Source organism: Ursus americanus, chromosome 8 (assembly GCF_024610735.1).
Source record: "Ursus americanus isolate L20-20 chromosome 8, mUrsAme1.1.p, whole genome shotgun sequence".
Classification (NCBI taxonomy): domain Eukaryota; kingdom Metazoa; phylum Chordata; class Mammalia; order Carnivora; family Ursidae; genus Ursus; species Ursus americanus.
The window spans coordinates 2,799,039-2,827,003 of record NC_142134.1 but is presented as its reverse complement, the minus strand read 5'-3'; the positions used below and the strand labels follow the sequence as shown (position 1 = coordinate 2,827,003).

At 36.5% G+C, this 27,965-nt stretch overlaps 1 protein-coding gene across 2 annotated transcripts in view; it reads left to right on the top strand.

Moving 5' to 3' along the window:
* The window catches only part of BANK1 (B cell scaffold protein with ankyrin repeats 1), a 284,218-nt gene that overhangs the window by 232,025 nt on the left and 24,228 nt on the right, over positions 1 to 27,965 (top strand). Inside the window, exons 8-11 of one of the 2 annotated variants that reach the window (XM_045793699.2) lie at positions 4,788 to 4,863; positions 8,233 to 8,547; positions 12,849 to 13,151; positions 27,128 to 27,193. In XM_045793699.2, the coding sequence (XP_045649655.2) occupies positions 4,788 to 4,863; positions 8,233 to 8,547; positions 12,849 to 13,151; positions 27,128 to 27,193 (760 nt within the window). Of the gene's footprint in view, positions 1 to 4,787; positions 4,864 to 8,232; positions 8,548 to 12,848; positions 13,152 to 20,020; positions 20,315 to 27,127; positions 27,194 to 27,965 lie in introns of those variants that run through there. The other variant, XM_087863958.1, reaches the window with a different exon arrangement.

Sequence of the window (27,965 nt, the reverse complement as noted above, 5' to 3'; positions counted from 1 at the left end):
ATGACTGCTTATTCTAATATCCTTTGCTGAATCATGGAATATAGACCTCAGAAAAGTTTGAAGCAAATGATATATCCAGGAATCATCATGATATAGATATAAATTAAAGACAATTTTGTGAATAAGATCACCTAGAGTAAATGCATTCTGTGACAAGAGGAAAGGGACAAGTATGGAACCCAAGAAAAGCCAACTTGTAAAGAGGGTTGGGCAGTACAGAGTATAGATCCCATATAAAAACAACTTTTGCTTGGAAAAATATCTAAAGCCTACATTTTATTGTGACACATTGTTTTAGTATTACATCAGTGTGTGAACAAGAGAATAATTTATCCACGGGTTCCTTTCAGATTTTGGATTCCATAGTTTTAAATGAAGATAAGCATTTTTTACATTTACAGCTACAATCCTAACAAAAGAATGAATTTAAATTTCGTCATTCCCACTTTAGTGACGGAGATGGCTGAAGTCAAACCAAGTATATGGTCCAACAAAGGTGCAGGTATCTCATCAATGAAGGCACAACTGTGGTGGGTTTGAAACAAACACCACCAAAATAGAGTGAGAGTGTGGTTACAGGGTCAGGTGCTAAGCCTGAGTCCTTAGTTGTTGTTAGAGCTGCATCATGGGCAGAGATTAAGATCAAAAGCCTGCCTTAAAAAATGGAGCATATATCCTCAGGTTATTCTAACAAAATTTTAGTCCATACTCAGGAAAATATCCACATCCCCCCTCGCCCCCGCCGCCCCAACAGCTCATCTCTTTTATTCTTCTTTATTCTTTTCCCAATCATGGGCAGACTTCCTATTTAATTTTTACACTCAAGATTTCAATTCCTATTATATAAAGAGAACTTCATAAAAAATCATATGATTTTGCTTTTATATCATATTCCTAAAGGCCTAAGGAGAAACAAATTCTCTTAAAAGATGTAATGAGAGCTAAGATAATATAGTCTTACTATGCAGCTTTGAAAAAAATGTTCTAGGCTCTAATATTATTATTCATGGCTTTAGTAAAACATTGTTCATTATTCCTAACATTTAGGAAGTATATCTTTATTACTTCCATTGGAATATGATCTCAGATTCTGCAGCTTAGTGTATTCATTTGGGATAAAATATGAAATATTGCAGGGCCAATTTATTGCTCTTCAAACATGTATGTGTCTTCTTACTCTCATTCCACAGACTGCCATGTGCTTTACAGCTGGCAAAATCGTTTATAATCAACACTATGGCAAGTTGGGCAAGAGTTAAGCTAATTATAATATCTTCAGAATCTCATAACTAGATTTGGAAACCAACTGCCATGTGAAGATTGTTTTTATTCACTCCCACAAAATCAGAAAATTATGATCAATTTGTACAGTGCTAGATGCCAAAGCCATGTGGAGCTTTATAAACCTCAGTCAACAAGAAGTTCTCTTTTTAGTTTATCTTTGATAATGAATGATTTTAATTTCATTAAACATTGTGTGCTGCAAGGACTATCTGTGGGCTGGAATATTAAATTGAGCATATTGAGCTAATCGATTTTATTATTTAAGTTGGATTTTTCATTTAGAGAAGTGGGACTCAAGGCAAGTATCAAGATAAGTTTTTAATCCAATCGCCTCACAAAAAAGCAAATTAATAGAATTTTTCCCTGATCATCTGATTATTTCTTAATTCTCCATTTCACCTCTAAGGACTGGGTTTGTGTAGCAAAGTAAAATATTGTATTCTAATCATTTTATTATTTTGTCTTCTCTCCCCATAGAAAGATGATAGTTGTGAGAATGAAAATTATGCCTTTCTTTTATTTTTAACTTATTTTCCCTAATTGCTAACAAAGCAGTTAGCACATACTAGGTCTGCATAAATATTTAACAAATTAATGAAGTCAGACTCTAGCCTTAGAAAAAGGAACTTATTAAAGAATTACCTTTTTCCATTCTTATCTCTATTATCTTGTAAATTATCTAAGTCTTTCTAATAACAAAATTACAATGCCACACTTCAATCAGATAGAAAGTTTCTATTTCAGTTCTTTTTCTATCAGCAGAACTTCTAGAGGCACACAGTTGAGAAGAAATAAGTTAAATAATTATTGATTTATTATTGATGATTCTCCCATCAAATTGAAGTGATCACTGAGCTTATTAAATGCAGATCTGTATTTTATAGGATGTGCAGGTTACATTTATTGAACACTTACTATGTGGTAGAGGTAATATGTGTTTTGCTTACATTATCCTAACTTAACCCTCTCAGCAAACTGATGGCACACATATTCGCATTTGGCAGAATAGAAAATTGAGATTTAGAGTTCAGTACCTTGCCTGATACCATGCAGCTAATAAATACTAGAGCTGTGATCTGTCCTGAGATTGACTTCACCATCTGTCCTCTGCTCACTGCACCACACAGCCAAGTACTAAAGTGAGTATATGTCAGAGTGCCTCACGCTTGTCTTTCGAGCCATCATTGATTTCATTCAACAATTATTAATATGTCACAAATCTAACATATTCTTGAAGATAAATCTGATTTTAAGTGTAAGGAACTCAAGAAACATTTGTTTTTTAATTTAAATAGTTCTAAAGATCCTCTCATTCCTGAGAAAACAATTAATCCCTGCATAGCCTGATATACAAAATGTCAATTTTACATAATATTTATGAACCTGCTCAAATCTGTCAAACTTAGCTACTTTTTAAATTTGGAAACCTTCTTCTTTCAATATATTTTTGGGTTTGCTTGCTTGTTTATTAATACAAATGTCATATAGCTTGTTATGACACAAAAATGATTCCATTAGATTGTAACCTCAGTGCACACACATACACCCACACACTTGTCCACAGTCTCTATTAATTCACACTGATTTTGAGCTCATAATGCCTAGGCTTGTAAATAGTATATAGGAAATTTTCACATAATTTCTGAAATCTTTGAAAACCATCCCTGTTATCTAAATAGTAAAAAGTTCCTTGATATGATTTTAAGAGTATTATGGATTTTTTTAATGTATTCTTGATCTATCTTATGAAATAAAGAGGTCAGGCTAATTGGAAACAAAGAATGGCTGTATTAAACAATGCATGTAATACCAAACCATGCAAATATCAATCAACATGTCAATCTCCCCTGTAAAGTTACATGACTTTTCATATTAGCATTTGATTGAGTCCACCAAGGGGAGAATATGATGTAAATATAAAATGACCTTCTGAATCAAGTACTAAAAGAGTACTAAAAAGTACTAAATCAAGTACTAAAAAAGTACTAAAGAGACTTTTATTTTCAAGATTCCACTGTAAATCAAAGACCATGTTGTTTCTCTGGGTAGCATTAGTTAAAAAGAAAGAAGAAATAGTGAAGGAAAGGAAAGGAAAGGAAAGGAAGGAAGGAAGGAAGGAAGGAAGGAAGGAAGGAAGGGAAAAAAAGAAAGAAAGAAAGAAAGAAAGAAAGAAAGAAAGAAAGAAAGAAAGAAAGAAAGAAAGAAAGAAAGAAAGAAAGAAAGAAAGAAAAAGAAAGGAAGGAAGAAAGAAAAAGAGGGAGGGAGGGGGGAGGGGAGAAAGAGAGAAGGGGAGAAAGAAAGAAAATAAATAAATTCCATTGGGGTCCCATTGGCCAAAGTGAGTGACCAACCAAGTTGATGAAGTCAATATGCAGGTCAAATACCTTTGCATACCAAAGCTATTATAAATTTAATAATGCTTCAATATGGAAGCTTCTAATTTTTAAAGGGACATTCCCAATGCAGAGCAAATGGACTAATCATTTCAGCTTTAATAAAAACAAAGCATAAATCATTTGAATAATCACTTGCAGTTCATGGTAACAAAATGTGACCTATGTTAATGCAACCAATCTCCAACTGTTTCTCTAGATGCTTTCACACGGAGTTGTCACTGGTATTACTTACCTTTCTCTAGGAGCATGAATATGTTCCACTACCGTAGACCCCATGTCTTCTGCAGAGATTATAAACAAAGACTAGCAATTCAGAGATAACAGATTTCTGTCTTTTCTCAGTAATCCTCCCTTCTAAGTGTAGTGGAACTGACTTCAGAAAAACAAACATAAATCCACTTACTTTGTTTCTTTTTTCTTTTTAAAGATGGAAAATAAACCATTCTGCAATTCCACTGTCTTTCACTGTATTATAACACTTGATGTAATTAAGAATGTCTTTTGAACTGATAAAAGATACAGAAGTGTTAAAATGAAGGAAAGCTTATGGCTTGTTTTTTTTTGTTTGTTTGTTTTAAGATTTTATTTGTTTATTTGAGAGAGAAAGAGAGGGCATGAGCAGGGCAGAGGGAGAGGGAGTAACAGACTCCTCACTGAGCAGGGAGCCAGATGTTGGATTCAATCTCAGGATCCTGGGATCATGACCTGAGCCGAAGGCAGACACTTAACCAACTGAGCCACCCAGGTGCCCTGAAAGCTGATGGTTTTTAAGAGAAATAGTTGTGTTCAATTTTATTTAAGACTTACTTATTGCAACTAAATTTCATGACTATTGTTTTGAATCTTGAAGTAGTTGCTGTAAGTTTCATTTTTAAATTAACTTATTGTCTATTATAAATGTTCTACTGCCACGGTTATACTTTAATACTTTGTGTCATTGAACACTTGTAGATGGCACAAATAGCTAAGATATGTAGTATAATCAAAGTATTTAAATAAAAACTAAAACAATTATTTCCACAGGTATTAACTTTCCATTTGGTGTATGTAGATGCAGCGGCATAAAGATTAATGGTTATTATTAAAAATTACATTCACTTTTTTCAGATCCCAGAAGTTAGAAATGATGAGCAAGAAAATGACTATGAAGATGATATTACCTCCATTTTTACATATTCTCCCAGTAAGTGTTCCTGGATGTTATGAATATATGTATATATGTAACATCTATATTAAGGTACAGGTAACCGGTAAAATAAGACTGAAGAGAGCATAGGAGAGCATGGAAAGGCATTTAATTAACTGAATGACTTTTGATTTATAATATGGTAAAGATGTTACTACATTATCTTGCTAATTTAAATAGCTCTGTTAAGTTCAGTGTTAAATAATCAAACACCAGTCTTTCCTACCCAGAGAGAATACACAGGTCAGGTTGATACAAATATTCTATCTGACAACTCTGTTTTTTCAGTTTTTTTAAAAACAAAGTCACATTCTTTTCCGATCTTAGTTTTCTCTGCTAGGCAACGAGAAGCTTGGACTGCAACTCTCTGTAAGGTCCTTACTGGCTCTAATAGGATGTAATTCTATACTCTAATGTCTGAAGGCTAATTCAGTCTTCCTGCATGTGTATAACTCTACCCATTATGCCAGATTCCACCGATGTACAATAGCTTGCTCTGTATATTGACCAGTACGTCTGATTGGCATCTCCCACTCACCATTTCCGAATCCAGAAACCCTAATGCCTGACCCTTTCAAACCTACACTATCTGCTGACTTTCCCATCTCAGTAAGGGAAAATTCTTTCCTTGTTTAATTCCGTCCCAAAAGCTGGGAGTTTCCCTTGGCTTTTTTACTTCCTCTCTCACTCCACATCCAGTACAATCAGATAGGACTGTTGACTCGAGCTTCACAGCTTAGCCAGCGTTCCGCTGTTCCTCACTCTGCCGTGATTTATCCTAGTCCACGCTGCCGTCAGCTCTCCCCTGCATTATTGCCATAGCACAGTGGTTCTCGATGAGGGACTATTTCTCATTCATAACAGAGGATGCTTGTCAATGAACAGAAGCTGTTTATTACCATGACTTGAGAAGGGAGGTTTACAACTGGCATTCAGTGGTGGACACCAGAAATTCTACTAAGTATCCTACGATGCACAGGACATACCCCACACGACACAGGACTATCCCATCCGAAATGTCAGCAGTACTACTATTAAGAAACCACGAGTCAGCAGCTTCCACATTTGCCATATCTGATACTCTGCGCTTCCAGAAGGAACTAATAGCTTTTCTGTTCCCAAATTTCCCAGTACCTTCCCATCATACTTATTCTCATCAGGATCTAAAAAGCCCGAGATAACATTTTCAGTCCCATCTCTGACCACGCTCTTGTTTGTTCACCACAGGGTGACATCTCACATACCAAGCATTCTCTGGCCTCGGGGCGTTGCCCTTTTAACACTGCACAGTTGACACTCAGCTAACCATTATTGACCACTGGTTTCTCAAATGGTAGGCAAATTGACCTGCAAATCGAATACAATTAAATACAATGTCTAACCACCATACTTTGGCAAATCAGTAAACACCTTCAAAAGTTATGGCATAACACAAAATAATGCCAAATATTAAACTAATGAGTCAATGCACTGATTTTTAAAGTTATACATTTTATTTTCGTTTTAATAACAATAAAGGTGATGATAAAGGCCATCATTGATAATGACCACTTATTTATCATGACATTTAATCCTCATAAGAACTGCCTGTAAAGAGAAAAATGTTATTTCAATTATTTAGAGAGAACACCTCATTTCCATAGATCGTTGGGACCTGGAATTGTCTTGTGTTTGAAATTCTGTGTGACTGGACTCAGGCCTCAGGCTCCTTAATGGGACGGGGGTGAAGCATAGCACACCTTAGTTGGCAGATTTCCATTGGTATCCCCATCACTGTGAAGCTTGCTAAAACTCACTGACTCACTACATCCGACTCTCCAGGGCTGGATTCCAGGTTTGGACATTTTTGACAAGGACCAGGGAGGCTCTATGGCTTAGACAGTGCATACATAAAACATAAACACTGAATACATTAATATAAGGCGGCTCCAGGTAATTTCCTATAGCATGAGTGTAATTCTAAGTTGATGATCTATTTGCCCAGACAGAAATAGTGAAGTTCCTTTGCTAGCCAGAGCCATAATTCCTTTTCAGTCACTGTGTCATTGACTTCATCAATATTTCTAGAGACTACTTTATTTCAGGCTCAGTGTTTGGAGTTAGAGGAAGAAAGATGAATGAGATTTGTGCACGAGATCTCATTCTGTTGGCTGCTCTGCTCAGGCTGCTAATTAAAGACTCTTGGTCTGCAGTTCTAGTACTGAAACTATATCCTTCTTCTTTCTCACATGAAAGGAAAGAACAATAAAAAATAAAATTCCATGTAGAAATATGGGTACGATAATGGGCATGATTTTTCCTCATGATTAATTTTCTCCCATAACTGAAACGTTTCTACAGAGTAACTGTTCATTGTTTAAAAAAAAAAAAGTCCCTTTTCTCCATACTCTGCCAATTGGCTTCTTTAGCCAAATTTCAGCTTAGCAACACTTTAAGACAACAATCTTCGGCTTTATTGTGCTGACAATGACAACAATTCACATAGTCCCTCCAATATAGAGATTCCAAGTTTGTTTTAAAATTTTGTGAATCCTTTATTTAAAGTAGAATTTTTATAAAGAAAATTTAAACAAAATTTTTTAAGATTTAAAGTTATTGCATTGTAATATCTTTTTTCAGTTCTTCCTGAGTGGTTAGAGGGTATTTACTGTGTACACTATAAAAACAAATGATGGAATCATGATTCTTAAGATGGAGGGGATTTAGATTATTTGGTTAAGCTTCAGGATAGGATAGATTTTATAGGTGATAAAACTGAGTCTTAGAAAGATTTACCTACTATTGGTGATTTGAAGCCTTCTCCACCAAAAAATATTAACACTTCCCTCAAGTAATGTTTCCAAGAATTAAGATATAATTCTTATAATTGAAGAATTAAGGTTCAATTTTCTGGTGATAATTATATATTAAAATAATGATTAATAAGATCACATTATTACGATAATAATGATAATTATTGCATTATTTACAAGGGAGTTAAGGTTTATTTTTTTTTCCTTGTATTTATCTTTTCCATAACTTACCTATTACTGGTTAGGTCAGTTATACTGTTTTCTAATAAAAATGCAGGGATACAGACATATGTATGAATCTGCTCAAACAGTAATTCTAGAGAATCAGAGTGTTATTATATGTATGTGTGTGTCGTGTAGTGAGGTAGCGAGATATGATGAAGCTTTAACTGTTCATTTGGTAAATATTTTAAAAGCCCAAGAATTCACTAAAATTATGCATTTGTCAGCTTTCTACCGTATCAGCTCATAAAACCTTTATTAGCAGTACTACCACTTCTGTGTGAAATTAGAAAATATGAAATGCCTCCAGATGGTGTGTTTAAATGAAATCTACCACCTTCGTCATAAATAGCCGTACAGACCCCAGCACTTCATCACGCAAGCGGGCAGGCATCCTACAGGCAGCGTGCAGAAGGAGCTGAGACAGATGAACTGGCAAAGGAAGAAAAAGAGAATGAATCGGGCACAGAGGCCGAGCAGAGCCTAGCAGAGGTTGGCAGTGGGAGTTCTGTGAGCCAGTATGATGATGACTTATATGTGTTCATTCCTGGAGACAATCCAGAACCTGATTCACCAGAGCCCCTCACGAGCAACAGACCACCTCTCCCCCCGCCGCGACCTGTAGCTGCTGCCTTGCAACTGGAAAAACCTCACTGCACATTACAGGGTAGGTTCAAGGTTAAAACAACAACAACAAAAGTTTGGCAGGCATATCGTGCAGTGGCAAATCTGCTGCAGGGAAGATAGGCTTTTATTTATTTATTTTGTATTACGTTATGTTAGTCACATACAGTACATCCTTAGTTTTTAAAACCAAGAGCAGCTTTCCTGCTGCTCCTTAACGAAGGCCTCAGAAATCAGGCAAGAGATACCTGCCACTAATTCACCCGCCGTCCTTCCCTCTGTCCCTTTCTCTCTCTCTCTTTCTGTCTTCCCTTTTTCTCCCTCCCCCACCTTCCGCCCTCCTTCCCTTCCTCCTCCCCTCCTCCCTTTCTTCTAGAACAGTCTCATTACAAAGCTTTAAGTAAGTAAAGCAATAAAACTTGGAAGGAGTTTGTAGTCCTTCACATAAAATGAACCTCAAGCGTCATGTGGAAAAGTAAATGACAACTTTCCTTTTAAAAAGTACTCTTAGTCGTCTGGCAAAAGGAAAAGGCTAATGTTTTACAGATTTGAAAATGACCTTGGGCCCTTCACTCCGATGGTAGCTGCAGGGGAAGCAAGTGGTAAAAGGTTTAGCACGTACTGTACTCAGTATATTGCTAAAGTAGAACAGCAGTTAAATGGCTATATCACATTTTTTCCCAAATGCAGGAATGACCTGTGTAACGAAGGGTGAGGGGGTGTGGGGGCAAGGGGGGTGTAGGTACCATCAAGAGGAGTTCCATATTGGGCTTATCTAGCTGGAGCGTTCAACAGCCTAACAGACTTCCAAGCTCCAGGTTCACCCTACAGTCACTAATTATCACCCACTTTATTGATCACTGTTTTATATCTGCTTTCCAAATTCAAAAAGTGTTCTTACAGTGAAGTTTTAATTAGAAAGATGAAAGAAATACCTATTATTAAAACTCCAGTTGGCATTATGCTTTTTAGCTGTTGAGTCCTAGAGCGCTATAAAGTATACAAACACTGTTTCAAAAAAAGTGAATTTTGAAGCCATGAAATCTAGCATTTGCATCATTGAAGGGCCTGTCTCTGTAAAGGTTGAAGTCGATGACCATAAACCTTTACTAAGGTTATACACTGTATTTAGAGATGAAAAGTCCTCCTTAATGGAAAGTATGGAAAACTTCATGGGCAGTCCTCTGATTCTTTCACTCATTCAACAAATATTTCTTGATTACCTACTGTGTGCCAAGGTCTTACAGACCACTGCGATAGACCAGTACGGTATGTGTATCAATACTGGGGGTGGGGAGAGAGATCTAGATAAGCGGCACACTGACAATAAAATTCTGTTATATTTTCTCACTTTTTACAGATGTGAGTAATTTTATGTAATTATTAAAATAAATTGTTAAGAAGACAATTGTTGTCTTTTATCAGGTTAAATCTCTTAAAGGGGCGAATTACAAATCATATCTTCCCTAATGTAAATTTTTAGACATAGTATGTTGGTTAGAAGGTCTAAAAACACTCTATAGAGAGTATTCACCAGATATCTAAAACCAGAATTGTAACGTTGGCTAATATATCTTCTGAAAAGTACCAAATAGAAAAAGAAAGATAAAACCAAAAAAATCCCCATTTTTTATTTTAAAACTGTACTTTTACTTTTATATTTTCTATGCAATGTTACTTTTGATCTCATCTTTTCATAAGGCTAATATGGGAAATACTGTAAATGGAAAATAAAATGTCAATGTTTTTTCTTAAAGTTCTTTCATTAAGGTCTTTGAAAGTAGGACTTCTTTTTTTTTCTTTGTTTTTTTTTTTTTTGCCAGAGACTTTGTGTGGGTTCTTTGACTTCAATTAGTGACACCATCGGAATTGTCTTCTAGAACTGGTTTCCATACGCCCTCAAACTACCAAAAAAGAGACACCACCTCCTCGTGTCCTGAGCATCAGATAACCCATGATGGATTTATGGGCATATTCACTGGAGAGAACAATATTATAAAACACTATAGAACACTTATTAGTTTATAAAGAACACATTCTCTTTTTTTATCTTCACAACACACTTGCAAGGCAACAATCACTGTGATCCCTCTTTGACTCAGACCCCAGACCACAGAGCCTGTAATTAGAATGTACCAAATACTTCTATAAACAGGCTTCCTCAGCTTTTAAGATTCTTCTCTTTGTTATACACTCTTTCTCTATTTTTTTTTTCAAAATTTGGAATGATAGCAGTGATTTACTTTCATGTTTATTTACTAATGTACAACTTGAATTAAGAATGTTCAGCCCCCAATCTGACATGAAAAGTGGAATCTGATACATTGGGAAATAAGAAAGTAAAATGTGTTATTTCTGGTGCAAGCCCAACTTTAGAAAGAGTTGGGAAGGAAGGTGGGTGGAGAAACAAAGGGAGTTAACAGCTCAGGAAATGGGTTGATAAAAGTAAGATAGTTGACACATTCCGCTAAAAATGAAACTGTAAAAATGTTTCCCACACACTTAATCTGGTTTCACCTGTTATGCTGTCAGTGAAACAGAAGTCATGAAGTCAAAATCTCAGTACCATATTATTCATAGGGAGAAAGGCAAGTCACGGTGATTTGGAGTTAGCACGAGGCATGTAGGCATTAGTACTTCTTGGCTTAACCTAACTCAAACAATCAGATTTAAGACTCCTTCGGGGTAGGAGCTCAGCCTCTCCTCATGAGCCTACCCAAAACAATTCCTGTACTACTTAATATATTTTATTCTGCTCTACAACTTATCTTTTTCCTTAACTTCTACATTTTTCCACTAAAATATCCATAAATAACCTGAATTCTTTTGGTCAGATTGTCACCAAAGAGGAAGAATAGTTCTCCCTTAGGTCATATGCATGAATCTCTTAGAACAACCCAGAAAAGCATGATTTTTCAGTCAATAACTGAAATCCTTTCCATTTTATTGTTTTCATTAATACTTTAAGCAAAATATCTGTCAAAAGTCTAATTTTTTTAAAGATTTTATTTATTTATTTGAGAGAGAGAGTGGGCGGGGAGGGCCGGAAGGAGGGGGAAAGAGAGTCTTAAGCAGACTCCACGCTGAGCTCGGAGCCAGACAGGGGGCTCAATCCCACAACCCTGAGATCACAACCTGAGCCATAAACAAGAGTCAGATGCTTAACTATGCCACTCAGGAGCCCCAAAGTCTAATTTTTAGTAAAATTCTCATTGGTGTAGCAGAGAGTCATCAAAATTTTTTCCAATGTATTCATTAACTGAAGTATGTGATACCTTTGTCTTCTAAATAACTGCTACTAAAATATTTTAATACATTCTTTAAACAATATGTAAAGATTTTACTGAATATTAAAACCATATAAGATTATTCTTTTCTTATGAATTAATCTTCAAGTCATTGATTATCCATGCCACCTTGTCACAAACCCTACTTTCAGTGTTCTTTATTTAAGAATGAGGTTCATGCTGGCTTATGGACATCAAGAGTTGCATTTTGGAACCTCAGTTTGTCAAGCCACACTGAGACTTCCTGTAAGAAACAGTAATGGCATGTTTGGCTAGTCCCCCTGTCATTTTCAGAGAACTTGAATGTTAGGCAAAACACCCAGTGCAAGCCCTATGAAAGATGAAATGACTTAAAGTGAAAAAAAAAATCTTAGCATATTCTGCTTGAAAAACAAATTTTCAGGGGCGCCTGGGTGGCACAGCGGTTAAGCGTCTGCCTCCGGCTCAGGGCGTGATCCCGGCATTATGGGATCGAGCCCCACATCAGGCTCCTCCGCTATGAGCCTGCTTCTTCCTCTCCCACTCCCCCTGCTTGTGTTCCCTCTCTCGCTGGCTGTCTCTATCTCTGTCTAATAAATAATTAAAATCTTTAAAAAAAAACAAATTTTCAAAGCATTTGGAATTTGAGGTTTAGTTTTATCATTTATATTTATATTAAATCCCTTATAAATTATGTGGAAAATACTTATATGTTTATTTATATGTTTTCAAAGAAGTCCATGTTTTAAACAAACCTTTTTTTTTAAAGATTATATTTTTAAGTAATCTCTATTCCCAACATGGGGCTCAAACTTAGAGCCCTGAGATGAGAGTCACATGCTCCACTGACTGAGTCAGCCGGGACCCCAAACAAACTTTTTAAACTTTTTTTAAACAAAGTTAACAATTACAAACTGCAGGAGGATATGTTAGTAAACTATATGGTGTACTTTTCTTTTTGAAATTTATGAGGCAATATATAAATTATTTGGGGGGAGTTTCAAAGAAGTGACAGATGGACATCAATAATATTGCATATAATAGAAGAGTAACCACCATCTAAATATTTCATGAGCAGGGAAAATGTTTGAAGGCCAAATGGAAAGAAGTCAAAATTGGGGTGATCTCGGAGCAAGACAAGAAATAGGAGGTGAACCCAAAGAAGAAGACAAGAAAGAAGATGAAAAGGAGCAGGAGAAGGAGGAAGACCCATACACGTTTGTTGAGACTGAAGACAGTGACTACGACATGATTCTGGCCAATATGAGTACAAAGAAAAAATTGGGGAGTCGGTCTTTCATTATAAACAGACCTCCTGCCCCTACACCTCGACCCACAAATATCCCTCCAAAAGAGGAAACCACACCTTACATAGCTCAAGGTAATGTTTTTTGTTATTGGTTGTGTGTGCGAGTGTTTGGAGGGTGGGAGGACTTGTCCTCTTTTTGGTGGGGTCAAAAACCCCAAAGATGAAAAATTTATTTTCAAGTCATAGGTGAGTTGTATTGGCTATTTTTAAATTTAGAATCACAATGAATAAAAAAAAATAAGAATAATGGGTAGTGTTCTGGTTCATTAAAGAAGGATAGTTTTGACAAATTATCCAAAGTACATGAAACCACAGCTTGTGTGGAGAAATTCTATTTGAAAATTTTCTATAATTCTATAAGAGGGAAGCTCAACTCCTATGAATAATTTGCAACACAAGAAAAGAAGTAAATACTTTACTTTTGACCCAGCTTTACTTTTTGCTCCTAATTCCACTTAAAATAACTTTAAAAACCTAAAAAGTTGTGAATACTAGAATCTCAGATATGCAACCACAATTACTCTGATCATTGCACTTCACTCCAACATTCATTTCATCTGTCATAGAATTTCTACTTCAGTTTAGACTTCAATTCTTCTTTCTCATTTTCTACTCAGTTGAATCTAAATAAAAAACTAACAGATACTCGGGCTCCTGGGTGGCGCAGTCCTTGGGTATCTGCCTTCGGCTCAGGGCGTGATCCCGGCGTTCTGGAATCGAGCCCCACATCAGACTCCTCTGCTGGGAGCCTGCTTCTTCCTCTCCCACTCCCCCTGCTTGTGTTCCCTCTCTCGCTGGCTGTCTCTCTCTGTCAAATAAATAAATAAAAATCTTAAAAAAAAAAAACTAACAGATCCTTGAGCTTTCTTGTATACTCTGGGTTGATGGAGTCCACAAGTCCCCAGTGTCTGAGAGATGACTTTTATTTATCCGTGCATTGTAAGCATGTGCATTGAGGGCTTTTTTGGGCTAAAATACCATACTAGGGACTGAGAAAATGGGATAAAACAATTTCTTCATCCTTAAGGAATTCCCGGGTGACAGATATGCAAATAAATATCCAGAGTACAGTGTGACACTTTATTAGAGATTTTTTGAACAAAATGTTTGGACACAAACAAAATGTTTGGGGGATTACCTAGAATAAAACTGAGAAGCAATCGATTACACATTCAAATAATTTAAACCAAGTACTCAAACAGAACATTTAAATATATACCACAAACCTACCCGAAAGAAGCACAGTCATCTGTGCTTCATATGTTGAAAAGAAACCATTCTATTGCTCAAGCACTATGTTTTGAGAAATTTGTATAAGGAAATTTAGCAAGTGTATACAATTACCAGTGTACAATATATTTACTCAACAGTGATCTACTTCTGATAATGTTCAAGAAACTATTAAAAATTAGAAAATAATAACAAAATAATAAATATGTCAGCTAAAAGAAAATGTCAGCTGGAACAATTATCTAGATTATTAAGGCAGGGATAGCTGTAATTAGAAATTCTTAGATAGTGTAACATAGTGACGTCTAGGACATTACTCGCTCTTAGACAAGGATACTACCTCCCAATAAATATTTTTTAAAGAGAGAAGATCAATACAGCTCAACACAAGAATTTAGTTGTATTAGAGAAATTTCTGAATTGGTACTTTATCCTCTGTATCCCAAACCTTGGGGAGTTCTCAGGACCACAAGTAGACACTCCCATGTTGCAGTGCTCTATTTTTTGCATTTTATCTTCTCATCCTTCTATAGGCTGTCATTTTCTTACTTTCCATCAGCTCTTTTTTGTTCTCTATTTGTTCTTTTTTTTTTTTTAGATTTTATTTATTTATTTAACAGAGAGAGAGAGAACACGAGCAAGGGGGAGGGACAGAGGGCGAAGCAGGCTCCCCACTGAGCAGGGAGCCCAATATGGGACTCGATCCCAGGACCCTGGGATCATGACCTGAGCCAAAGGCAGACGCTCAACCAACTGAGCCACCTAGGCACCCCATTTGTTCTTTTTTTATATCATTATTTTCTCTTTCTTTGGCAGTGGTGAGGGCAGTGTAATCAATATCTTTGTTATTATTTTCTTTCATTTTGCTTTGAGTTTTCAAATTTCTGTGATTTCAATTTTTCTGCAATTTTCATATTATCTCTCTTATCTTTGTTGTTTGTGGCTATCTAGAATGCTTGATACTTCCATCAAATATCTTAGCTGTGCTTTTATGTGTAAGAATGAAGCACCAAAAACCTAAAAGGAAACTCTACTTATTAACCTGTGGACTGCATTTTAGGGTCATTGGGAGGTAACCAATTTTTCATTGAATTACCCCAAAATATTAGTTTTTGTAGATCTCATCTTCTATACTTTTTAGTTTACCTAGAATAAAATCCAAAACTCCAACCTACTTTATATATCTGGTCGCCAGACCTTTGAGATCAGAGCATAGGAAGAAGAAGACTGGGAAATTTCACCATTTAGAATGCACAATTTGACTTCTTCCTGTGTTCAGTTCAGTACATAAGCCTTGCCATCCACTGTGCCTCGTGTCCCATGGCCAGAACTACTTTTGTTCAGTTCCTCCAAAGAATAAACATTTCATCCTGGACAGTTGCCTCTGTTCATCGGAGAGGAATTTGAAGCTATGAGTGCTTTAGACTTTCAGCTAATCCTACGTTAAATAAGAGAATTGAGATGATTTTTCTCCTTGTTCATTAATTTATTAATTACATAAAGATTTATTGAGTACCAGATGATAAAATCTTTCTGTGTATTATGTAAATTCCCTACCTGACAATGGTACACTTTGTCATGCACACACACACACACGAACCTTAAAGATTCTTAGAAACCTTGAGTTTCTAAGAAATTTTAAAAGCTATTTATCTCACCTACTTATCGCAAGTTTGACACTCTTCAGCATTTATAAGAAATTTTTCTAATTCAATTACACAATGTGATTTAGTCTCACTATATTTGTGTTATATACAGACAGGAACCAGTGTTATAATGTGTGGGGTTTTTGTTTTCATATTTTTTTGCACTTAAGTATATAAAAGCAGATACGGTTTTTTGCCCCGTGTCCCAAATCAGTAGCAAAATCTGAACTGTAAATGAGGTCACCAAAGTTCCTTTCCATTATTTACTCTTTTCCTCTTTCACTGGGATATACTTACTTGCCTCTCCCTTTTATGCTATTGATTGTTGATCATTCTGTTCCCACACTAAGAAAACATTGCCTCATCAGCTAATTCTTTCTTGATGTTCTTTGCATTTCAGAGGGTAAAAGTCTTTCATCACATCTTTCCTCTTTTTTTTTTCTTTTTCATAGCTCAGGCAGCTCAATTAAGTAAAATTGCCATCATTTCCCAGAAAGCCATCCATTCAATTAAAAGAACATTAATTTGCCCCAATTCTTGCCAGAGCACAGAAGTAGTAGCAGAATGTTGGCACATCCAGAGTATGTTAATGTAGCCAAAAGAGAAGGATGTAGAATAGGAGATGGAAGAAGAAGACAAGATGCAGAATCCCAACTTACTATTTCAGAAATTCAAGAAAATACTGGCAAGGAGACTAGGCAAATAAACCGAAGAGATACAGGAAAATCATGTTGGGTTTTGCAAGATCATAGAAAACATGTCTGTTGGTGTCCCTGTCCCTGCCCCGTTCCTGGAATAGAGCTCCCGAAACCTTTGTGATTTCCTGGATAACAGGGTTTTTTTGCTCTAATGAGGCAACTCTGAATGGGCTGCTGAAAGGCTGCTGGATGAGGGCTAGTCATCAAAAACGCCAAGCCGTGATTAGAAGCTTGGAATCTTCAGCCCTAGTCCCCCATTTTCTTGAGAAGGGAGAAGGGCTGAATGTGGACTTATTGATCAATACTGCCTATGTGAAGAAGACTCAATAACATCCTAATAGTAGGGGATTCCCAGTGATTCCATGTTGGCAAACAAATCCACACAAGAAGGATGACACACCCCAACTCAATAGGGATAGAAGTTCCTGCACTTGGGACTCTCCCAGACCATCCAGCTATTCATCTGTATCCTTTATCATATCCTTTCATACACTGGCAAATGTGTTTTCCTGAGTTCTGTGAGCCCCTCTAGCTAATTAATTGAACCCAAAGAGGGAGTCATGGGAATCTCCAATTTGTAGCCAAATTAGACAGAAGCTGTGAATAAGACAGGAATCTACTACTTGTGATTGGCATTTGGTGTAGAATGGAAGCAAACCCGTGGGACTGAGCCCTTCTCCCATGGGATCTGACACTATTGCCAGGTAGCGTAGAACTGAGTTAAATCGTAGGACACTCAACTGGAGTCATAGAATTGCTTGATGGGGGAAACCTCCGCACATTTGGTGACCATAAGTGACTGAAATGAAGTGTTGTGAGTACATTAAAGGTGTGAAAGTGAAAGAGACACACATAAAAGAAAGACAGGAGGGGAACTGGGTCTCCCCATTACAGTTTGGCAGAAGGTATTCAGATTCAGCTGCTGTTAACTACGCAAGTAACTTCATTTATCTGAGATTCCATTTCCTCATTGTAAGTTTGGGATAAAAATACCTACTTCAAGGATTGTTGTAATCTTTAAGTAAGATAAAATTAGCTATCACCCAGCACAATATTTGGTATGTGGTATACACTCAAGAGGTCATAATTAAAAGCAATTCTACTTCATCTTTCCTCAGGTTCTGGGCAGACAGTAACTGTGATAAACTAACTTTATAGAAAAAATGTGTCCTTCCTGGATTCTGGTGGAGTCAGAGGCCAAGGAAGCTTTTAGAGATGGAGAAGGAGGAGGGGAATATCCTGCCTTCTAAAGGGACAGTTGGCTTCATCTACTCCTTATAACAATTATTATGAGACAATTTTTGTGATAATTTCTAATTCACGCAACAATCCTACATGGTTGGCATTAATAGCTTCATTTTGCAGATAACAAACTGATGTTCAGTGAGTTTCAGCGTCTTTCCCATGGTGATAAAATTAGGAAGAGGAAGATGTAGGGTTTCGACCTAGATCAGTCTGGTTCCCATGTCTGTACACATGGCACCACAAATTTCCTTTGTTGATATATTTATTTCAGGATTATTTTTTAATATTTACTTCCCTCTTCTGACCCATAAGATCTATGGAGGAAGAGACCAACCTTTTCTGTTTTTGCCCATCATTGTATCTTTGGTACCAAGCTTAGTGCTGAATTCATACTAGAAACTATGAATATTTGATGAATATTAATTGAATGAATACAAAGATGAAAAAATGATAAAAGTGACAAAACCACATCAATGTGGTTCATTAGGACACTTGATTCACACTCTGGAGGATAATCAGAATAATATATCAATCTACTAATTCCTAAATTTCTCTTGTTTTAAACCACCTTATTTTTTTTTAATTTTTTTTAATTTGAGTATAGTTGGCCCACAAAGTCACATTAGTTTTCATGTGTACAACACAGTGATTCAGCTTCTTTATACATTATGCTATGCTCCCCACAAGTGTAGCTACCAACTGTCACCACACAATACTATTACAATACCTTTGACCATATTCCTTATGCTGTACCTTTTCTCTCCATGACTTATTCATTCCATAACTGGAAGCTTGTACTTCCCACTGCCCTTCACCCATTTTGTGCCCCCACCATGACCCACACACACACTCTCCCCTCTGACAACCATCAGTTTGTTCTCTATTTACAGGTCTGAATCTTTTTGTTTATTCATTTATTTTATTTTTTTTAGATTCTACATATGAGTGAAATCATATGGTATTTGTCTTGACAGTTAAACCATCCTATGCTTGAAGTACAACTAATGTGAAAAGGGGAGATCATACAAAAAAGGCCAAAGTTCTTGGATACTGACGTACAGCTAAGCATTCTAACCCCTTTCACAGAGCGTAATAAAATAGAGAGAGGCTCTGTTTTGACCGTCACCCCTGGAAATGTAACTTATTGATGCAAAACTAAACCCATGGTTCATTTTATTAAGAGATATGTTTCTGATTTTTTATTCAATTACTCTCATACTCTAATTTTGGGTGAAAAACAACAAAAGAATAATTTATTTTTCTTAAATGATAAGTTTCTGAAGTCTGTATGCTTTCAGATGTGTTTTCTCCCTGTAATACGGCAAAGGATCAAGTTCATTAAGTTTCAAGAATATGGAGAAATTAATATGGATTTATAGTCCTCCTTAATGACATATTTCTTGATTTAAGACTAATCAAGGAAAGAAAATGAATACTCTGCATTATGTATATAGATTGGTAGTAAAACTATATCCATAAAGCATGCAAAGAGACAACTGCCTATTGAGGAAAATTCTTCAACATCAATGGGCAATTTCCCATTTTCCCCTCACACAATTAATAGAACCAAGATCCTTCTTCAGAGTCGGTGTTGCTGGTGTGGGGTAGAATGTAATTTCCCTTTCAATTCTCAATTGCTACTGAGTTGCCCTTGGCATTTTGCAGAGCAACAAAGTTGTGTATGACCTTTTTGAGAGCTACTCAGCTACTGGGACCCCAAAATGTCAAGTACAACTCAGTTGCTCTCAGAAATTTTCCACTTGCAATTCATTTGTACTTGAAATTTATCACACACAATGTAATTGAAATGCAAACAGAAAAAAAGACCTTGTAGAATCTCTTAGGAAAATTAATCCTTATCATCGTATATGTGAGAGAACAGAATGATCTCTGTCCTCATTAGTGAAGAAATATGGTCAAGTGGATTAAAGTAAGACTTAGGTCAAGTGCCTTGTATCCTACTCTGTGACTGGGTGACCTTGTCCAAGCCATTTAGCTTTAGGACTTAGTATGTATATCACAGATGCTCTCAGGACAGAGGGACATATATGTCATTCTATTTGTAAGAGCAATGTCCCTGTATTCCCCCCGTGATTCTCCCCTTATCCCCTTTCCTTGATAGGGTGCTGGCACAGCTCTACAAAGGAACGTTGTTCAGACTTGTGCTCGCACTGTCCTTCAGAGGGAATCAGCCTGCCTGTGGAACCCAGGGGCTTTCTGTCCTTCTCACAGCAGCACATCACAGCAACATTGGATGAAACCTATGAAGGACTTTGCTGACCATCTGTTAGAGTGTTGGCATAATAATGAAGAACTTTTCCAGCCTCATCTTCCAGAAATTCAATTCCTTCATGTTAGCAAAGGAAGAAAGAGTAATCAACTGTGGTCTAAATTGACATTAAAAAATTTATATTACATGTGAAAAATAAATGCAAATATTATCAAGCACTTAAATTTTTATTCAGTAGCAGAGTGAATTCTGGTCTTTTCCCCTTTAACTTTGGATACTTATAGAGTCTCTGTTAAATATCTCTTTAGTAAGAAGTTTGATTGGCCTAGAATAGTAGTTCTTATCTGGTGGCGATTTGCCTCCAGGGAGACATTTGGCAATGTTTAGGGACATTTTCAGTTATCATCACTGGGACAGTACTAATGGCATCTAGTTTGTAGAGGCCAGGCATGCCACTAATCCTTCCTACAAGGCACAAGAAAGGCCCCATCACAAAGAATTACCCAGTTCAAAATGTCAACAGTGCCAAGGTTGAGAACCATGACATGGATTGTTTCCATTGTTAGGACAAAGTAAACATCTGAATAGAATACTTCAGAGAATGGTCATTTGAACATGAAATCATAGACGGATCAAATAGCTATCCACACGAATTGTCTTTTTTCTCAAATTAGATTTCCTAAATTCACAATATTTTTCACCAGCACTTTTAGTGTGTACATCTTTTTTTTCCTCTAAATATGTAACAGTTGGAGAAAAACAAGATGTTCTGTGGGGTTGGCACACTGAGAAGAGCCTCCTCGGAGGGACCAGCAGCATGGTGGAATGAAATTCATGAAGATTGTGAAGCTGGGTGAAACTGAATTTGAATCATGACTTAACCACTTAAAAATTGTGTAGCTTTGTGCAAGTGATATAGCCTTGCTTCATTTGTTAAAAGAAGAAGAAGAAGAAGACTTCCTGCATAGAGTTTTTATGGGAATTGAAATGACGTAAGTACCTTAAGAAGAAGGAGGAGAAGAAGAAGAAGGACAAGGAGAAGGAGAAGGAGAAGAAAGAAGAAAGAAGAAGCAGGGAAAACCTCCTGCATAGAGTTTTTATGGGAATTGAAATGACATAGGTACCGTAGCTGGCGCAACAGAGTAGGATGCAAAGCTGGTAATCACCACGATGGAGGGTATTCTGTAGACACGGAGGTGAGACAGGACCTGCTAGATCTTTTTAGTTGGTGTGCCTTTGGCTTCTTACCTTGGGTTTCATATGCCAGTATCTCATCTTGCATGACTTTTCCAAGTTATTTATTTACTATCAATAATGAATACTACACAGAACAACAGCAATAGCCCTGTCCTTTTAGAGTTTTCAATCTGCATTTCTATAGTTTGAGTCTTAATGGCATAATTAGTATTTAATGTCTGCTCAAAGCGAGCATGACCAGGTCCTGTTAGTTACCTCTTAAGATAGCAACATTTCCTGATATAAGGATAAAAAGAGAGGCCAGAGAAGTTATTTTTGGTAATCACCAAGCATGAACCAAAAGATGAACTCATCATAGTTTCCAGAGTATTATGATGGCTTCTCAACAACCCAAACCACTTCTCTTTAAAACAAAAGGAAAATTACTAGGGATGTTACTAGAGTGATGTCTTCACTTACGTCATTATTGAATACAAATGGTCAAAAAGAAAAATCAGGCAATGAGCCTAAATGAAATAGTATGGGAGGAGATGAACCCCCAGTCCAGTGTTATGCAAGCAATAGGTGTTCAATGCATGTTGCCTGCCTGGTAACAAGAGGAAGGAGGACCTGCCTGCCCAGTGGTGGATTGGAGATTTTGCTAATAAACTCGTTGCAATGGCCTCAAGCTCGAATTACACAGAATTCCACAAACCAACCGCTCTCTGTCTTTCGGAATATCTCAACTTCCTGGATAAGAAACATTTCTAGAATAGAAATATTCTTATTTGCATCAAAGGAGTAAGTATGCAAATAAAAACAGTTTGTATTCTACTCTAGTAAAAATTAGGTTCCTTAGAAACAGAAAAAAATAATTTATAATAAGATTTCCTGTTTTGGGAAAAGATTTTTATGGGAACATGTCTATTAGACTTAAAGTTTCCATTACAAATTGGAGAGAAAATTCATGCTTTCTCCTTAGGAGAAAATTGATATTGCCATTGAATTAGAATGTTTACGCCATTTTCCTTCTGGTAGTTATGTGATTTCCAACTTTTCTTCCCTACCACTCTCAGAAGTAAGCTTAAACACTTCTGTGACCTCCTGTCTGCTGGTTGACCTTTTGCAGTATTCTCCTTTAAAAAAAGAATAACACAACTGCTGACTACATATTATCTCCCAGGCAGTACACTACTTTCAGTTGGACAGCCTTCACAGTACGAGGCTGACGTGACTGTGGCCACACCAACCCTTATGTGCCTATTCAACTGTAGTGACCTATGTTTGATATAATAACCTGTAACTATTGATAACAGAATGAAATGGTTGTTTTAAGCCAGTTGGGGTGCTCTATCTATGTTGGTCAATTTGCAAAAAGCTACATCTCTCCTCTGAGCTTCAGTTTGCTTAACCAGTGTGACTACTTATAGGGTTAGAATATTCTCTTAATCTGTTTTTGCTGGTTAGACAAAGGGGTTGTTGACAGTGCTTTGAGGGTTTTTGTTCGTTTGTTTTTACCTCATTTTACCTTTTTTGTGATTATCTGTCACAGGGTGCAAATTGGGAGAACGAGGTGGAAGAGTAAGTCTACAAGGGTCAAATTACTACCTTCGCCCTCCCTGATTGTTTCTTATTTCTATGCTTTCTCATGGATAGGCACTAAGGACTCATTTGACCTTTGCTTAAATTAATACATCAAAATGGAGGGCACTGTGGAAACTCTGACTAGGTCTTAGTTGCCTTTGCCTAACACTGTAGTTGGTTACATAGTTAGCAACGTAATGAAAGTTTATTGAGTGAATAACAAACACACTGCTGCTACCTGTACAATATCATTCCGAGAACCTGCAGCACAATGCAAATCTGTCCACTTTTTTATATCAAATTTCTAGTTTCGAGAACAATCTTCAGTGATAGTTGTAAACATTTTATTTTGCACTTCTAATGGGCATGGAACATCAAGGGGTTTGCTGTTTATAAGCCACATCTTTATGAATGCATTTGGCTATTGCACAGACATTCCATTACCTTAGCCACTTACAAAGAAATTCCAGATAAGTTTTGTCAGATGTTTTAAGGAGGGTGGCTTTAGAAGGGTCCCTTTGCTTGAAATAGGCCACAAATGCAGTTGATATGATGAATGTTCTTACGAAAGCAACCTGGAAAGACAAATAGTACCTGTGATTTCGTTATATTTCACCTTCTCCTCCTCCTCTGTTCTTCTGATAGTTCTGCTTTGTTTAATGTTTTGAATATTTAATGGTATGCTAATTTTTTTCCATTTAGTGTCATTTCTATTCTAGAGAAGATTTTATAGAAGGTGTTCCGCCAATATTTAAGATAAATGGGGATGGTATTTGGGACGTCAGCATTGTTGGAGGTTATTTTGAACTTCAAAAATTGTTTTTCTTTCTCTATGGACTTTTTTTAATGTTTAAAGGTGGTGACAACTACTAATAATGTATTCATTTTCCTTTCTTCTCAAATTCCAATTTTAGGTAGGAAGAGAAAAATAAGATTTCACTGACGCAGAGTCATCAAAGTTGATGTATGTCATAATTGCCTTAATACCATTTTTTGAACATTGATGCAGTAAAATATGATTTAAATAAAATAGTATCCTGCAAGAATTCAAACACATAGGGCCAGGATCACCTCCATATTTTATAAAAAATTAATCTTGGTCTGTGATTCAACTTTCTAGTTTTTCTATTAGTCTAAGCCCTCGGTACAAATAATCTCTTCCTCAAAACAGAGCCCCCTATTTAAATTCATACTGAAGAATTTATCCAGGCACCATTGGGCCCGGAGTGACTTGGGAAATAAGAATTGGTAGCATCTTAGAATGTCAGAGTTGAGGGAGAATTCAGAGATAATCTCATCTGAGCTCCACCTTTCTCAGCAAGACAATAAAGGCTAGGAAGGGGAAAGCCATTTTCCCATGTCACATATGTTGTTAACATTAAAACAGATTATACCCTCTCCACTGTGCCGAGTTGGTTAGCGTTCTGGCATATAGGTGTTTTTCGTTTTTTTTTTTTCCCAATTTCTGTATGTTTAAAATAGACTCTCATCTTATTCACCACAAATCTTGTACAAAAGTATATACTTTCATATATAAAGCTAAGTGACCCATAACCCAATGATCAATTCTCAGGATAACGTGGACTTTACATTTACCTCTGATAAAGGTTGTGTCAGTGAGCATGGAAAATAGAAAGCGTATAAAGCTTTTTAGAACAAAGTTTTTACTGGTAAATTCAAAATGTTTCAGCTAATATTAACTGTAAAAAAGAAAGATTAACGAATTCTGGAATTGTATGTCTATCTATACTTTTCCGAAGGCTAACAGAGTATGTTTCCTTGTCATGCATGTTTGAGTCAGTGATCGTTTTGATGGACTAGCTCTTTCTTCAGGAGACACGTTAATATAGGTCTTTTTCCAAGATTACGTCACTTGCAAATATACCTCCTAACTTCCATAGCATCGAGAAAACAGCGCGTTTGGTAATGTGTTAATTGCGTCTTTGTAAGGAAATGAGGCCTGTGTGTAGGTGGAAGGAAGGGGCCGGTTGAAATGGGTGCAGCTGGAAGTGAGTTAGGAGGGAATTTCAAGAGAGATTATCCAGGGAGAAAGGGCCTTTGTACTGTGGGGTGTGATGGGTTGCACACCCTGCTTTTAAAAAGTTCTGTTATCCGCATTTTGATAACCATCCTTCTCAGACATCCACCTCCCCTCCCAATCTCTCGTCAGATCCCAGGCTCCTCAGGCTGCAAGCCCTGGTGAAATCTCAACAAGAAATAAATACACTCTTTATAATTCTAAGGCTAGAAACTGAAAGAGAGTGTTGACTTGCGTCGCATTTACTGCATTTCACGCGCGCTGGGCATTTGTTAGCAGAACCACATATAGGATGTAAAATTATTTTAAACAAATTAATGCCAAAAATCTGGAAAAACTAATTCCAAGTACTCTGTAGCTTCAAAATACAGCAGAATTGTTAAAACTAATCAATTGATGCACTCTTTATTTGGAGAGTTTGTGTCCGGATTTATCTTTGGATTCAGATTATTTTCCATATTAATGATGTCAGAATACAGCCTTTTTTTTTGTCTTAGACATTTTCAGTTATTATCTTCACAATATTGGCAAAAAGAGAAGCGCTCAAAGACTCCGCCTGTCATTAAAATTTCAAGTGTTTCATTTTTTCAAGACTTTTTAGAACTAGCCAATGGGAAAAAATCAAGCACCACTTGTAAAAATTTTTCTAATATCCTAAAATATATTCACACACAATATATCCATCGTTACATTTTATTTAAGGAAAAATATAAACCACAATCCCAGAACTTGACATTAAGTTATACTTAGCATGTTTTCCAAATACTAACTTCAAGCAGAAAATTGATTTTCAACCAGAAATGTTATTTCATGTGTATAATTTTTCTTAAACACATCATACTTTGAAAATATTTTTGCTTTTCCTGTTTGAAAGAAGACAGTAGGGCAGAGTACCTTTGTCTTGACAATAGCTGGCAAACTAAATATGCTTAATAAATCATTTTTGATGTGATAGGATTTGGGGCAATTTTTTAAATTCAAAAAAATGTCATCTGGATTGAACACAGGTATGACCTTGATAATAGATTGGTCTAAAGAATGTTAAAACTAAAGACAGAAGATGTAAGACAATGCTTGCTCCCTCTCACAGGCTCGATTGTCCCAGGAAAGCCTGGTGAGCTGCTAAGAGGAACAAGAGACCCAAGCCTGCTGGAAATGCTCAAGGGTTCTTTTGAATCCGCTCCCTCAATCTCCTTTATCTTTCAAAGGAGATAGTTATGGAAGAGAAGAGACAGCGGTGCTGTGGAGAACCAAGCAACAGATTGAAGTTAAAGGCTTGAGGCTCTAAATCACATCTCTACTAACAATAGTTCTGGGATCATTGCGAAATTACTTAGCCCCTTTACAAGTTAGTAAAACTTCCACCTCCCTCATCTTTAAACATACAAGGTTGGACTCAATTTCCAAGGCCTCTAGCAGTTCCCAAACCCTGTAATTCAGACTACCCATAAAAAATAAATGGAACGAATTCTGGGATGTTCAATTTCTAAAGTCAAGTTGTAAAAGGTATAGGCTTTTTCATTAACGAATGCCAGAGCTGTACGGAACTTTGTGGGTGCTCAATAAATATTAAACAATCAATTTTATCTTTCATCTGCAAAATGGGGTGAGTAATGCTGACTTGTCTCACAGAATTTCGTGCGAGAAATAATAAATGAGAACAAAGCACTTTTCAGATAATGAAGTAATTCGAATAAGCTGCCTTAATAGGTCTGAGGTCTAGCTAGATGATGCAAGAATAAAGTGTCTTTTTTATTATTACATCTGTGAAATACAGCGGTCTTTTCATCTGTTTAAGAAGAAACAGTCATTATCCTTGCTTATCACCAGAAAGGCAGCATGAGTAATTTCTGTGCAAATGGAATTTTTCATGTGATTTTAACATTTATCAGTTTTAACAAAATGCACCCTTTAGCTTTACCTGATATCAGAATGGAATCATATCTTGATTTAAATAGTTTAACGAGGTGTTCCATCGGCATTGCACTCTCTGCCTAAGGAAAATGCTTTTCTAAATGACTGATAAGCTGCATAAATGAGAAAATTGTAAATTTAATAATCCTCCTACTCAAAAATAATACAGTTCAAGAATTGCTACTAAGGAAAATGGGGTATCGCATTCTAGTTTCCTGGAGACTCCCACAGTCTGTTCTTTTTTATGTTTGTGTTCGATAAATATTATGTGCTATTTTTTTTTACAGTGTTTCAACAGAAGACAGCCAAAAGACAATCTGATGGTGACAAGTTCCATGGTCCTAAGAGACAAGGTACTGACATGAACTTCAGCTTATTTAATAATCTCTAAGTAAGATTTAAAGAAGTCTTACGAATATTGGATAAAGTCTCTGAGGATAGAAGTAAATAATTGTGTGCCTGATTGGTTGTACTCTTTAATTAGTGTCTTGCCCAAATATAATTTTGGCATAAGATTAATACAAGAAAATTATTTCAGTTAATAAAGGGAAGAAACAGCCTTGTGAGAATGTTTGTAGTGGTGTCGATGATATTGTTACCAGGGCTCTAGGAAGGTCAAGTAAGACAAATTCTCTAACCTGCACAGAGACCATGCTTTAATAGACCACTAGAGAGAAGCCTGTGGAGTGTAAGTTGAGAGGGTTGGGAGCAGAGGAACAGATGATTGATTCCCCAAAGAAGGGGACCAGCATGGGATTTCTGTACTCTGCATTGAATTCCAATCTAAGACTAGACCCTTGTCTCACCAGTCTCTTGCCCTCTGACCTTGATCTAGCAGTTTTTGGAACACTTACTTGTCATGCAGAAAAAAAACTGGAAACCGTAGCTACAGAGACATCACACACAGAAAAATTTTCCTTCCTCTCTACGAAGAGGCTGCTACCTCCAATTTTCCCTGACATACACAGTTCTGATTGAAAAGAGAAACTCTAGCAGGTTATTTGTTATGATTTTTCCCCCGATAATAAGAGCTTGGTTAAAATTTAAAAATGAAAAATGTAAATGGTGACAGATATAGGGGGCTTGCTCTGATAATCAATAATCTCAACGCCCCTTGGAAATAAC